General features: G+C 42.2%; 2 protein-coding genes across 3 annotated transcripts in view; one reads left to right on the forward strand and one right to left on the reverse strand.

Annotated features, from left to right (window-relative positions):
• The first annotated feature begins 576 nt into the window (after positions 1–576).
• Positions 577–1,778, forward strand: ankrd9 (ankyrin repeat domain 9). The gene has a single exon (XM_060933936.1). The coding sequence runs from the start codon at positions 772–774 to the stop codon at positions 1,636–1,638; it is 867 nt and encodes a 288-aa protein (XP_060789919.1). The 5' UTR covers positions 577–771; the 3' UTR covers positions 1,639–1,778.
• Positions 1,779–1,942: 164 nt separating this feature from the next.
• Positions 1,943–12,093, reverse strand: part of tecpr2 (tectonin beta-propeller repeat containing 2) — an 86,657-nt gene continuing 76,506 nt past the window's right edge. For both annotated transcript variants that reach the window (XM_060933934.1, XM_060933935.1), the window contains exons 17-20: positions 10,929–11,077; positions 10,574–10,715; positions 4,643–4,792; positions 1,943–4,387 (exon numbers count right to left, since the gene is read on the reverse strand). In XM_060933934.1, the coding sequence (XP_060789917.1) occupies positions 4,236–4,387; positions 4,643–4,792; positions 10,574–10,715; positions 10,929–11,077 (593 nt within the window). In that variant the 3' untranslated portion in view covers positions 1,943–4,235. The remainder of the gene's footprint in view (positions 4,388–4,642; positions 4,793–10,573; positions 10,716–10,928; positions 11,078–12,093) is intronic.

Below are 12,093 nucleotides of genomic sequence, written 5' to 3' on the forward strand. Positions count from 1 at the left end.
CAGGTTAGGTTAACTGGTGACTCTAAATTGACCGTAGGTGTGAATGTGAGTGTGAATGGTTGTCTGTGTCTATGTGTCAGCCCTGTGATGACCCGGCGACTTGTCCAGGGTGTACCCCGCCTTTCACCCGTAGTCAGCTGGGATAGGCTCCAGCTTGCCTGCGACCCTGTAGAAGGATAAAGCGGCTAGAGATAATGAGATGAGATTTTCCATTGTTTGCTGTTACCTCTGTAAAGCACATTGAACTGCCACTGTGTATGAAATGTGCTATATAAATAAACTTGCCTTGCCTTTGTACTTCTACAATGACAATAAAAAGTGTTGTACAAATGGGGAAAAGTGAATTCTTTAGGTCGTTAGAGTCCAGGGCAGTGAAGGTTTCGTTTTCCTAAAATCTCTGCCCGGTACTGAAAGTTACATATCAGTCAGACCTTCTGACGTCACAGCTGCATGCCTATCTTTGTGCGTGACTAAACACGTGTTGAGTGGGCGGGGCGGGGCGGGGCAGGGGGCGGGGCGTGCCGCTGCGCTGAACTATATAAAGAGCAGAATGGTTTTAAAGCGGGCTTTGTCAGCATCATCTCTTGGTGGTTAGTACTCAGCTGGATTATTGAGGCTACTGAAGTGTCCTTTCGGCTGCTGATGCGCGCTAACTGTAGAGTCAAAATAAACCAGATCTTTCAGTGTCCTCAAAGTCAAAACACCCAAAACATCTTCACAACGACTTTAAATCACACTAGAGTGGAAAAGTGGGGGTAGAACAGAGTAAGAATGCCTTTGGATCTGGGACTGTACGAGCGCCGGGCAGATTACAAATCTGAGAAACGCTGCCAGAGAACCTCGCTGGCTTTCTATCAGGCTGTGCGGGATTTGCTGCCGGTGTGGCTGCTGGAGGACATCCGCGCTTTCGAGGCGTTCCACTGGGAAGACGAAGGTCGCGCATGCGCTTTCTCGCCCTCCGAAGCGCTGCTCTACGCGCTCGTCCACGACCACCAGCAGTACGCGCGCCACCTGCTCCAGCGCTACTCCGTGCACGCGCTGGACATGCCGAGCGCGAGCTTCCGGTGCTGCGCGCACTCCGCCACGCCGCACGTCTCCGTGGCCGTGCGCTACAACCGGACAGACATTCTCAAAGTGATGATGGAGACCCTGAAGGATTTCGCGGACGACGGTAAAAGAAAGCTACTCTTGAATCACCGCGGGTGCGCGCACGCAGACGGTGGCAAAACGGCGCTGCACCTGGCGTGCGTCCTGGCGCGCCCGGAGTGCCTGCTGCTGTTGCTGGGACACGGCGCGTGCCCGTACGTCACAGACCGGGCCGGAGACACGCCTCTGGACTGCCTGCTGCAGCAGATCAACCAGAGCGACATGGACATGCGTTCGAAGCGCGTGTGCCTCGGGTACCTGGTGCTGTTCATGCCTGCGTTACGCTTCCGCATGCGCACGGAGTTGCAGGAGAACCCCGCGCTCTGGAGCCGCCTCATCGGGCAGCAGGCGCTCCAGTGGCTCTCTGGTCAATGCCCGCCGTCTCTCCTCGTCCAGTGCATGCGCCAAGTGACTCGATCTGTTCCTGATCAACAGCTCCAGTCCCTGCCGGATTTCCTCAGACCACCTGATTTCAGATTACACCAGTCTTAACGCTGGTCGGTCTCCCTCCCTCCCTGACTTTGAAGGGCATCGACCCGATCCCATGTGTAAAGCTCTTGCTGCTTAGGACTGCTACACTAAATTACTGCACTGTAAACATGTGTAGGTTATAAAACAGTATCTCCAAGTGACTGCTTAAAGTGTACTTTTTGTGAAAACTAGCCCATTTGTTCAACTCCCTTAAATCCAGTCCTTTTATTTTACTTTTCTCCACCCAAGCAGTGAGGAAAAAGTAGCACCTGTTTCTACATCAGGTCAGTGTGAGATTCTACTAAATCTGCATCAATCGATCGGGCATTTTTGGTAAACATTCTGTTTAATTCTGGAAATTCATACAGACAGCATAAAGTGATGACAGCAGCGGTTAAAGCATGGTTAAATGTAATTCATGATAATATACCATACGCATAACATCAGTGCTCTATAATGAGTGCTAGTGTTCCCATTTCATTTTCACCAACAGCATTGTGGTCAGAGGAGAGGGCATGAGAGTCCCAGAGGGCCCAAAATTCAAGGCAAAAAGAAGTCACATAATAAAACAACCACAAACAGTTGACTATTAATGCAATGTGTGATATACGAAACATTTCATTTGCATAATATTTGAGGTGTCTGTAGTTTAATAAAATAAAAAAAAAAAACTGCAAACAAGTCACACGGCAAGGTAAAAAAAAAAAAATTACAATTACTTATGTCTCATTAAAATTATGACACTTATGTATTCATTAATAAAGTGCATTCTCTAAATGATACATGAAAGTTGGCAATAACGCATTACAGTTCTCAGAATGGACTAAGAGTTTGGATTATGAGATGGCTTATAGTAATGCTGTAAACTGTCACAATAACACGATATCAGGCAACGAACAACCAAGTGATCAAAGTTACAGCAATGAAAAGAAGGACAGGAGAGAAAAGAAAAAAACAAACAAACCACCAAACACCTCTTCATCCCCTTTTCCAGATTTTGATCTTTCATGCACATGGTTGATCTGAACCAACAAACAGCAGGTATGTTTGTGAATAACTATGTTAAACATGCCTTATGCCCTATTGTATGGAATTTACACTGGTAACGGCTCCCAATAGCCATGACCAATTTAGATTTTTTTTTAACATGTATTCCTAGGCAAATCCTGTGAAAGCAAAGATATAGATAAGTATTAGCAAAATAGTTCCTTCTACATTGCCTTACAGACTTTATGACGATTATGACGTGATGGATCTTAAAGTGCATTGTCAGTCATTTGCACTTCTCACATTCTGCAGTTGTTAAAACATGGGGAAATTTTAATTAATTACACACTCGATTCATCAGAAAGTAATTCCAAATCCACTACCAAGTACTTTTGGTCCCAGCAATTTTACTTCTGTGTCAGTAGGATTTCTGCTTCACGCTTCCTGTTTATCCACATTAAGTTTTCGGCTTTACAACTACAGTAAAGTCTAGCAATGTATTCAGCTCAGCATACTGTTATTGTAAACATGTTTAGCTAGACTTTCAGTTCATTAAGCATCATGGATGCCTCTGGTTGCTTCACAATGTGTGTGGTGGTCTGGGAAAACCCTTCATTTGGTGACATTTTTAAACTTGCTACTGTATATCCTGTACAGAAAACAGACTTTCCTGAACCGTTTCTCTTTTTGCATGGATCTTAACTGCAAAGTAAAATCTAGTTGCTCCCAAATGTGAAAAGGGAGAAGAAAAAAAAAAAAAAGGTCACACAAAGAATCTGTTCAGATTGTGGAACAGCAGCATTCCGACAGCCGGTATATGCTTACGCACAACTGATTAGGCTTTTGTCCATTTCATTTAAATCAGCCACAAATCTCATCCATCGGTTCATGAAATTCAGAACGACATTTTCAGGTATAAAGCAGCGTTCTTTCAGAAAGCAAACACCTGCGAACTGTTAATATTAAAAGATCTTATACACCACACATGTAGGTTAGAAGTCATGGTTTTTACATTCTAGAAGTTAACATTGCACTTGTAAGACAGACCTTATACACTTTATATTACCATTCAAATTCTACCATGCATCACTATCTTGGTGCTCACACAAAGAGACCACCAGCATGATTTCACTCATGTTAAATATTCAATTAATGCTCTTTACAGTCAATCCCAGGACATCTTTCATTTTACTTCAAGATCAGACTTTAGTCTCGGTCCCTTTCGTGAACCAGAACCCATTTTAATCAAATGTTTAGCGTTACGATGCAGATTTACATTTTCCCCTTTACATCCAAGTGGATCAGATCTCGAGTCTGTAATCATACTCTGACACACTTGTTACAGAAACGCCTCACGATGTGCACTGCGGTAGTGACTGGACCATTTAATCATGTTTAAAAAAAAAAAATCGTAAGTTTAATGGATCCTGACATATTGGGTAAAAAGTTCAGTAGTGTATGGTTAAAATAAGTTAAAACAAATATTCTCTGTTGAGACTTCCCTTCAAAACCATCAAAAGATTCTGTACACTCTGTAAAGACAGACAATCTTCTGTACACAGGTTAAGAACAAAAATAAGTGCTACTAGCAAAAACAACAGAACTGTTTTTACAACGCACGGCACAGCTGGCTAAATCACCTCCCACTCCTCCTCGAGTTCTTCCCCACTGAGGGAGCCTGTGCTGGGCTGATTTTTGCCAGTGCTGTGTGGCAGGGTCTTGGTGAGGCGCTGCGTCAGAGCACCGGTTGGAGTAACGGCCCAGAGCTCATCCATGGGAGTCACTGCAACAGAGAGTCAGCATTCTTACTTGTTTTAGCCTTGCGTAGAGAAGGCTTTAAAAAAAAAAAAAAGTCTCAGTCCAACCTGTGTAAAAGATCACTAAGAGGAAAGTAGGCTTTATAACAGGAGGATCAATAATTCTACTTTTGATTTTAGCTAAAATATTCATCATTCTTACTGGAGCTAGTGAAGTCTGATTAGCATTATTTATTGAGATTTTACAGAATTTTCACCTGCGTAACACTTTAACCACTCACCTGTCAGCCAGTTGACCAGGCCTGGTACCTTCTTCCAGTAGTCCCCAGCTGGGTTCTTTTCTGAAATCCCGTATCGTCGGGCCATCTCTCCATTAGGACAGCGCACCCATGCAGTTCTTGTGCTCAGCACTAACTGACTAGCCTGGAGCCCTGCAGCACAGAGAGGCCACGTTACACATTTCATAACTTACTGGGACCAGCCATCTTTAATGTGGTTAATATCACTTCTGCGCCATACAACCTGGCAGAATCGGTAGTGACTTAGTGCTACAGACTCAAATACAGGTATGACGATACACATTTATCATGATCAGGGATGTCCTGGTCCAGTTTTTTTTGTTCTCCGAGTAGATTAATAGCAAGTATCTGAGTCAGATCCAGTATTTTTATTTGTTTTAAATAGACCATACACGCTTACACACTTCAAGGTCATTCAAGTTTGTAAAACCAGTCCAATTAAGGCAAGACAGGCTTCAGCTCAATTTTGCATTAAGAAAACAGCCATCACAGCTTTCCTTTAAGTGAACACCATTTCAGGCACAGTAGGCCATTTGCAGGAATTGGTCACGTGTCAATTTTCCCCACAGCAACAAGCCAGTGGTGGGCAAGCTAACTTGACATACCTTGACAACCATAAGAGTTTGACTGGCGATGCGAAGCAATCCATTTCTATAATAGCTGTTTTTACCTTTTCTACTGTCCTCCTTTTTTACCCAAATTTTTGTGTGTACTTGGAAAAAGTTTGTGATTTTAACTTCTGTCTAGAGATGAAAGTGGAGCAAAGAAAAAAAAAAAAAACCTAAACTTTTGAAAGTCAAACTAAGATGGGGGGGGAATATTTTAATAACATAACACGCAAAACCCTGCATTCTAGTGCATTTTACTACTTATTTTCATTAAAACAAGTTCTAACTTTTAAGCCTTTTTCTTTCATGTACATTAATGATTAACATGTCAAAAATATCAAATTTAATTCCCCTAGTTAATGAGTAATTTTTAGGACTGCATTTAGAAAACGCGGTGATTTTCCTGCTACACAGTTCATTACTTTGGAAAAAAAAAAAAAAAGCCAGTTGAAGGTAAACTCAGCAAAATCCCAAAACAGTACTGTTAAAAAGTAAAGGTCTGTTAAAGGTTTCAGGTTTCAATGTTGGGGACATTGAGCCTCGTTTATCAATCTTTTAGTAGAGTTGTGCATTTGCATAAGCTAAAGTGAACTAAACATTTCCAATTCATATTTATGCGAGCTGAAGCCAATTGTTTACATTAGCTCGTATTGTCTGTAAATTTAAACACACCAATGAATACCAAATTTCTCATGTAAATCAGAGGCATGGCGGCACGGTGGTGTAGTGGTTAGCGCTGTCGCCTCACAGCAAGAAGGTCCGGGTTCGGGCCCTGTGGCCGGCGAGGGCCTTTCTGTGCGGAGTTTGCATGTTCTCCCCGTGTCCGCGTGGGTTTCCTCCGGGTGCTCCGGTTTCCCCCACAGCCCAAAGACATGCAGGTTAGGTTAACTGGTGACTCTAAATTGACCGTAGGTGTGAATGTGAGTGTGAATGGTTGTCTGTGTCTATGTGTCAGCCCTGTGATGACCTGGCGACTTGTCCAGGGTGTACCCCGCCTTTCGCCCGTAGTCAGCTGGGATAGGCTCCAGCTTGCCTGCGACCCTGTAGAACAGGATAAAGCGGCTAGAGATGATGAGCTGAATCAGGGCCGTAGGGTGTGTGTGTGTGTGTGTGTGTGTGTGTGTCACACACTGACTGGCAGCCTGAGTGCATTATGTAACAAAAAATAATTACCGCTGCTAATTTTAGGCAGCTTAGAAACCGGCTCTTCCATTATTGCTGTTTCTTCCACGTTTTCTTGATGTGTTCTAGAAACGGCACTAAAACTTAGCTTCGAAACCACAAAATGCAACTTTGATGGAAAAAAAATAAACTGCTTACCTCTTCATGTCAAAAGAAGGAGGAAAGTTTTGCTTGTTTTGACATGGCGAATTATTAACACGAGAAAATACTCGTAATTCGCAACTAAAAAGACTGCAGCTACACTGGCAGCTCGAACATGCTTTCTAGTGCGATTGTGTTGCGCAGAACGGTGTCAGTCCTGCGCACCTTAGCACGTACACCTGAAGCCTTAGCTCGTGCACCTGAAGGCGCGCCTAACGAGCTCCAGCACGTATGCCGTTAGCAAAGAACACCTGTCTTTAATCACTGAACTATGTTTGGGCTATTTAAGGACTGCGCCCATGCAAGGACAATGAAGTATTACGCCGCGTCTAGGAATGCGAAAAATTCGAAAAATAAATCTCCATTCGGAAAACCGGAGATTTTCAAGAGTTTTGTCAAATATCCGGATTTCCGGGCATTTCCGGAAGACTTTCATCCCTGTTCTGTTGTGAGTTAAAGCAAATCATTGGCCGTAAAAGAGAGTTTTTTGGACTCAAGTTGGTCGCCGCTGAAAGAAATTATCAAACAACAAGCACCAAAGGAAAAGGAAATCTACAACCCCGATTCCAAAAAAATTGGGGCAAAGTACAAATTGTAAATAAAAACGGAATGCAATAATTTACAAATCTCAAAAACTGATATTGTATTCACAATAGAACATAGACAACATATCAAATGTCGAAAGTGAGACATTTTGAAATTTCATGACAGCAACACATCTCAAAAAAGTTGGGACAGGGGCAATAAGAGGCTGGAAAAGTTAAAGGTACAAAAAAGGAACAGCTGGAGGACCAAATTGCAACTCATTAGGTCAACTGGCAATAGGTCATTAACATGACTGGGTATAAAAAGAGCATCTTGGAGTGGCAGCGGCTCTCAGAAGTAAAGATGGGAAGAGGATCACCAATCCCCCTAATTCTGCACCGACAAATAGTGGAGCAATATCAGAAAGGAGTTCGACAGTGTAAAATTGCAAAGAGTTTGAACATATCATCATCTACAGTGCATAATATCATCAAAAGATTCAGAGAATCTGGAAGAATCTCTGTGCGTAAGGGTCAAAGCTGGAAAACCATACTGGGTGCCCGTGATCTTCGGGCCCTTAGACGGCACTGCATCACATACAGGCATGCTTCTGTATTGGAAATCACAAAATGGGCTCAGGAATATTTCCAGAGAACATTATCTGTGAACACAATTCACCGTGCCATCTGCCGTTGCCAGCTAAAACTCTATAGTTCAAAGAAGAAGCCGTATCTAAACATGATCCAGAAGCGCAGACGTCTTCTCTGGGCCAAGGCTCATTTAAAATGGACTGTGGCAAAGTGGAAAACTGTTCTGTGGTCAGACAAATCAAAATTTGAAGTTCTTTATGGAAATCAGGGACGCCGTGTCATTTGGACTAAAGAGGAGAAGGACGACCCAAGTTGTTATCAGCGCTCAGTTCAGAAGCCTGCATCTCCGATGGGGTTGTATTAGTGCGTGTGGCATGGGCAGCTTACACATCTGGAAAGACACCATCAATGCTGAAAGGTATATCCAGGTTCTAGAGCAACATATGCTCCCATCCAGACAACGTCTCTTTCAGGGAAGACCTTGCATTTTCCAACATGACAATGCCAAACCACATACTGCATCAATTACAGCATCATGGCTGTGTAGAAGAAGGGTCCGGGTACTGAACTGGCCAGCCTGCAGTCCAGATCTTTCACCCATAGAAAACATTTGGCGCATCATAAAACGGAAGATACGACAAAAAAGACCTAAGACAGTTGAGCGACTAGAATCCTACATTAGACAAGAATGGGTTAACATTCCTATCCCTAAACTTGAGCAACTTGTCTCCTCAGTCCCCAGATGTTTACAGACTGTTGTAAAGAGAAAAGGGGATGTCTCACAGTGGTAAACATGGCCTTGTCCCAACTTTGAGATGTGTTGTCATTAAATTAAAAAAAAAAAAAAAACTAATTTTTTTCTCTTTAAATGATACATTTTCTCAGTTTAAACATTTGATATATGTCATCTATGTTCTATTCTGAATAAAATATGGAATTTTGAAACTTCCACATCATTGCATTCCGTTTTTATTTACAATTTGTACTTTGTCCCAACTTTTTTGGAATCGGGGTTGTAAAACCTGGTGTTGTACCTTGTTTTTAACTGGAGTGGTACTGTAAAGCAAAGAAGAAAAATCGTACGACATGTCGACAGGTAAGAAACGGATTCAAATACATAAGAAGTAATGCTATGTTTGCAAAAGAAACAGTGCAAAAGGGGTTTCGAGCGAATGATAAAAGGTAGAAAAGGAGAAATACAGCAAGTTAAACATACCTGAGAAATCCGCCATTTCACACGTGAATTTCTTTCGGCAGCGACCAACTTTAGTCCAAAAAACTCTCTTTTACGGCCAATGATTCGCTTTAACTTACGACAGAAGTTAAAACCACAAACCTTTTCCAAGTACACACGAAAATTCGGGTTAAAAAAAAAAAAAAAAAAAAAAAACACACACCAGTAGAAAAGGTAAAAACAGCTATTATAGAAATGGATTGCTTCGGATCGCCAGTCAAACTCTTATGGTTGTCAAGGAATGTCAAGTTAGCTTGCCCACCATGGGCTTGTTGCTGTGGGGAAAACTGACACGTGACCAATTCCTGCAAATGGCCTATTCTGTTTAAAAGTTCTCTTAACATGTTGGAGTGTAGCAGCATTAAAGCAATACAGTACTAGTGTACTCTGTGTACTCATTGCAATTCCACTTAACGTCAGCAACATAGCATGAACATTCAAAATGAATTAAATCTCCTTCAGCAGAGTAGCAACATTAGAGCAAACAGAACTGCAATCCCCTCTTATGAAGGCTGGTCCTAAACTCTTTGTTGGAGCTGCTGCAGGGTTTTTCATTTATTTCATTCATAATGAAGTTCTTTAGGAAGATTATCAGCATCTCGGCCCTGTCAGCTGATGAACGGTTTCTCTTTTCTTCTAAGCAGCTGCATTAAAGGGTATTTGACTGTCTACACTGGTTCAAGATAGATAGATACATAGATAGATAAAGATGCTTTATTTACTACAAACATTGCAGCCATATTGGCTGAATTACGTTTAAGTTAACAAATACATAAGAATGGGGAAAAAATGATAAAAATACAAAAATTGATTTAAAATTTGACTAGAATTGAAATATTAAGATGTAAATGCAAAACTTGTTATTAAGCTATTCTTAAAACGTTCAGTCTTGCAAGGGGGGCAGGCAAACTTCCTAGAGTTCCTTAACGTGCAAATGTTCCTTGCAGGGAGGAGCTTGTAGAGCCTATACTGCGGGTTAGAAGTAATCTCGCCAAACAATTTAGATGCCATTGCCTCTCTTCTTCCAACAAGTGTGCAAAGACCAGACTGCCCAAGGGCTTCTCTGTAAGACAGACCAGGGTAGATGATTTTAAGAGCCTGTTTCTGCAGCCTTTCTAAGTCGTCACTTAGGTACTCCGGTAGGGCATGGTGATGAATTTGGCAGGCATATTTGAGGATCGATCGTATACAGGTGATGTAAAACAGGATTAACTCACTTGGTGCAATGGAGGATCTCTTGAGTTGCCTCAAGAAATCCAGTCTAACAGAGGCCTTCTTAACTAACTCCTGTATGTGTACATTCCTGTTCAGGCCTAAAACGGACACTGTTCACGGTCTCTAAGGACTTACCATTAACTACTATCGGCTCAAGATCAGGCTTCTTCTTTACAAAGTTAATCCTGAGTTCCTTGCATTTGGTTTCATTCAGCTGAAATCCTTCAGAGCTAGATTGACTGTCCACAACAGACTGAATGTTGGTTCAAGGGTCTAAGCTTCTTAGCTGAGACAACATAGTCAGAAGCTTTGTTATAGCACAGTTACATTAATTAAAAAAAAAAAAAAGTCACCATCTGGGTCGGCAAAAGAAACAAAGCGAATGAGACAAAATAAGAGAAGTTTAAGGAAGGTATACCAGGAATGTGCTCCCAGGCTGTCCCCACTGGCATCTCCTCAGTAATGCCAATGCGCACATGTACATTACAGCGGTTGTCCAGAGCCCACAGCATGCGGTCGTTAGGACTGGTCTGAATACGTACCAAGTGCACACCTACAGGCTGCTCCAGGGAACATGACACAGGAGAAACTGCATTAGCATGCACTGTAATTTTAGTTTTTATTGTTACTTCAACAGCTTAATCAGTGATTGGGATAAAATAAACACTTGTGCATGTTGAAACAAAAAATCTCAAAAGTGTAAAACGGCTTTGATGAATCCATTGGTTTATGGTGTTTATGCTGAGCAGGGGAAGTCAGACTGGCCTGTTTACCTGCTCAGGTGGCTCGATGCAGATCCAAGCTGGAAGCATCATGCTGGGGTTTAGAGGCTGGGTTCCCACTCGGAAATACACAATGCCACTGGCGTCACATGCCCACACATTCTGACTGCCACAGGAAAAGCTCAGAAGCCTCACATGTCCTGTAAGTAAGAGCAACCTGTTCAGGATCTCATACTTAAGATTTTTTGCATACTACAACAGCCCTTGAAGTCATTCTACAGGGTGTTTAAAAAAATATATTATTTGAGATGCAAATGACATATCAAATTTTTTAACCACCCTGTATATATGGAATATGAAAGCATATTTTTAATAACCTAATTATAACCTGATTGGTGGCATGGACACTGACCCATTTTTGTGCAAAGCACACTGCGAGGCAGAAACTTAGAGGCTGTCCACACGGCAACGGATTCAGGCGAATCTGATAAAATTGTTTATCGTTTCGGCCTGGCGTCCACACGGCACCGACGTTTTGGGTGCCCCAAAACGAGAACGGGTTCCAGAGTGGAAAAATCTGGCAACGGCGCCGTTGCGAAGTCGTCTGGATGAGTAGAACGGATTCGTTTACGATGACGTCACAACCACGTGACTAGAACAAGCAGCACTCTCGCTGTTTTGTATGAGCCACTGCATTGCATTCACTTTTGTATACAGCTTTTCTTTTAAATAAACAAGTAACTGAACCATTTCTTGAATTTCTTTTTTTTTATTGGATAAGACTGCTTTTCAAAATGTTCACACACAATATAAAAAGTTATATAAATTACATAAAAATGCTTTTCAAAATGTTCACACACAATAAGAAAATTAAGTTATATAAAACTATGCACACTAAAAACTAAATTTGTACACACAGAAGGCACGATTTCCTCGCGTAGTCGCAGCCGGGTAGAAGAAGGGGTTTATGCGCATGCGTCCTACTTCTATTGTTCTGGTGTCTCCGATGGGACCGTCTTACAGCGCACGTAGAGGTATAGCATGTGTATTGCATCGTTTTCAGCGAGCGTTGCGTTGCCATATGTACCTGATATTTTACTGATCCGTTGCCCATGTGGACGCGATATTTTTTTTAAATAAAATCTCGTTGCCGTTGTCGTGTGGATGTAGCCTTAGTTTCTGACTTGCATCAAAATCAGTTCTATCTAAAACCTAA

This window comes from Neoarius graeffei, chromosome 11, assembly GCF_027579695.1.
Source record: "Neoarius graeffei isolate fNeoGra1 chromosome 11, fNeoGra1.pri, whole genome shotgun sequence".
In the NCBI taxonomy this organism is placed as follows: Eukaryota; Metazoa; Chordata; class Actinopteri; order Siluriformes; family Ariidae; genus Neoarius; species Neoarius graeffei.

Bases quoted from the DNA above. Each gene is read 5' to 3' on its own strand.
- ankrd9 (XM_060933936.1), top strand. From the start codon at position 772: ATGCCTTTGGATCTGGGACTGTACGAGCGCCGGGCAGATTACAAATCT.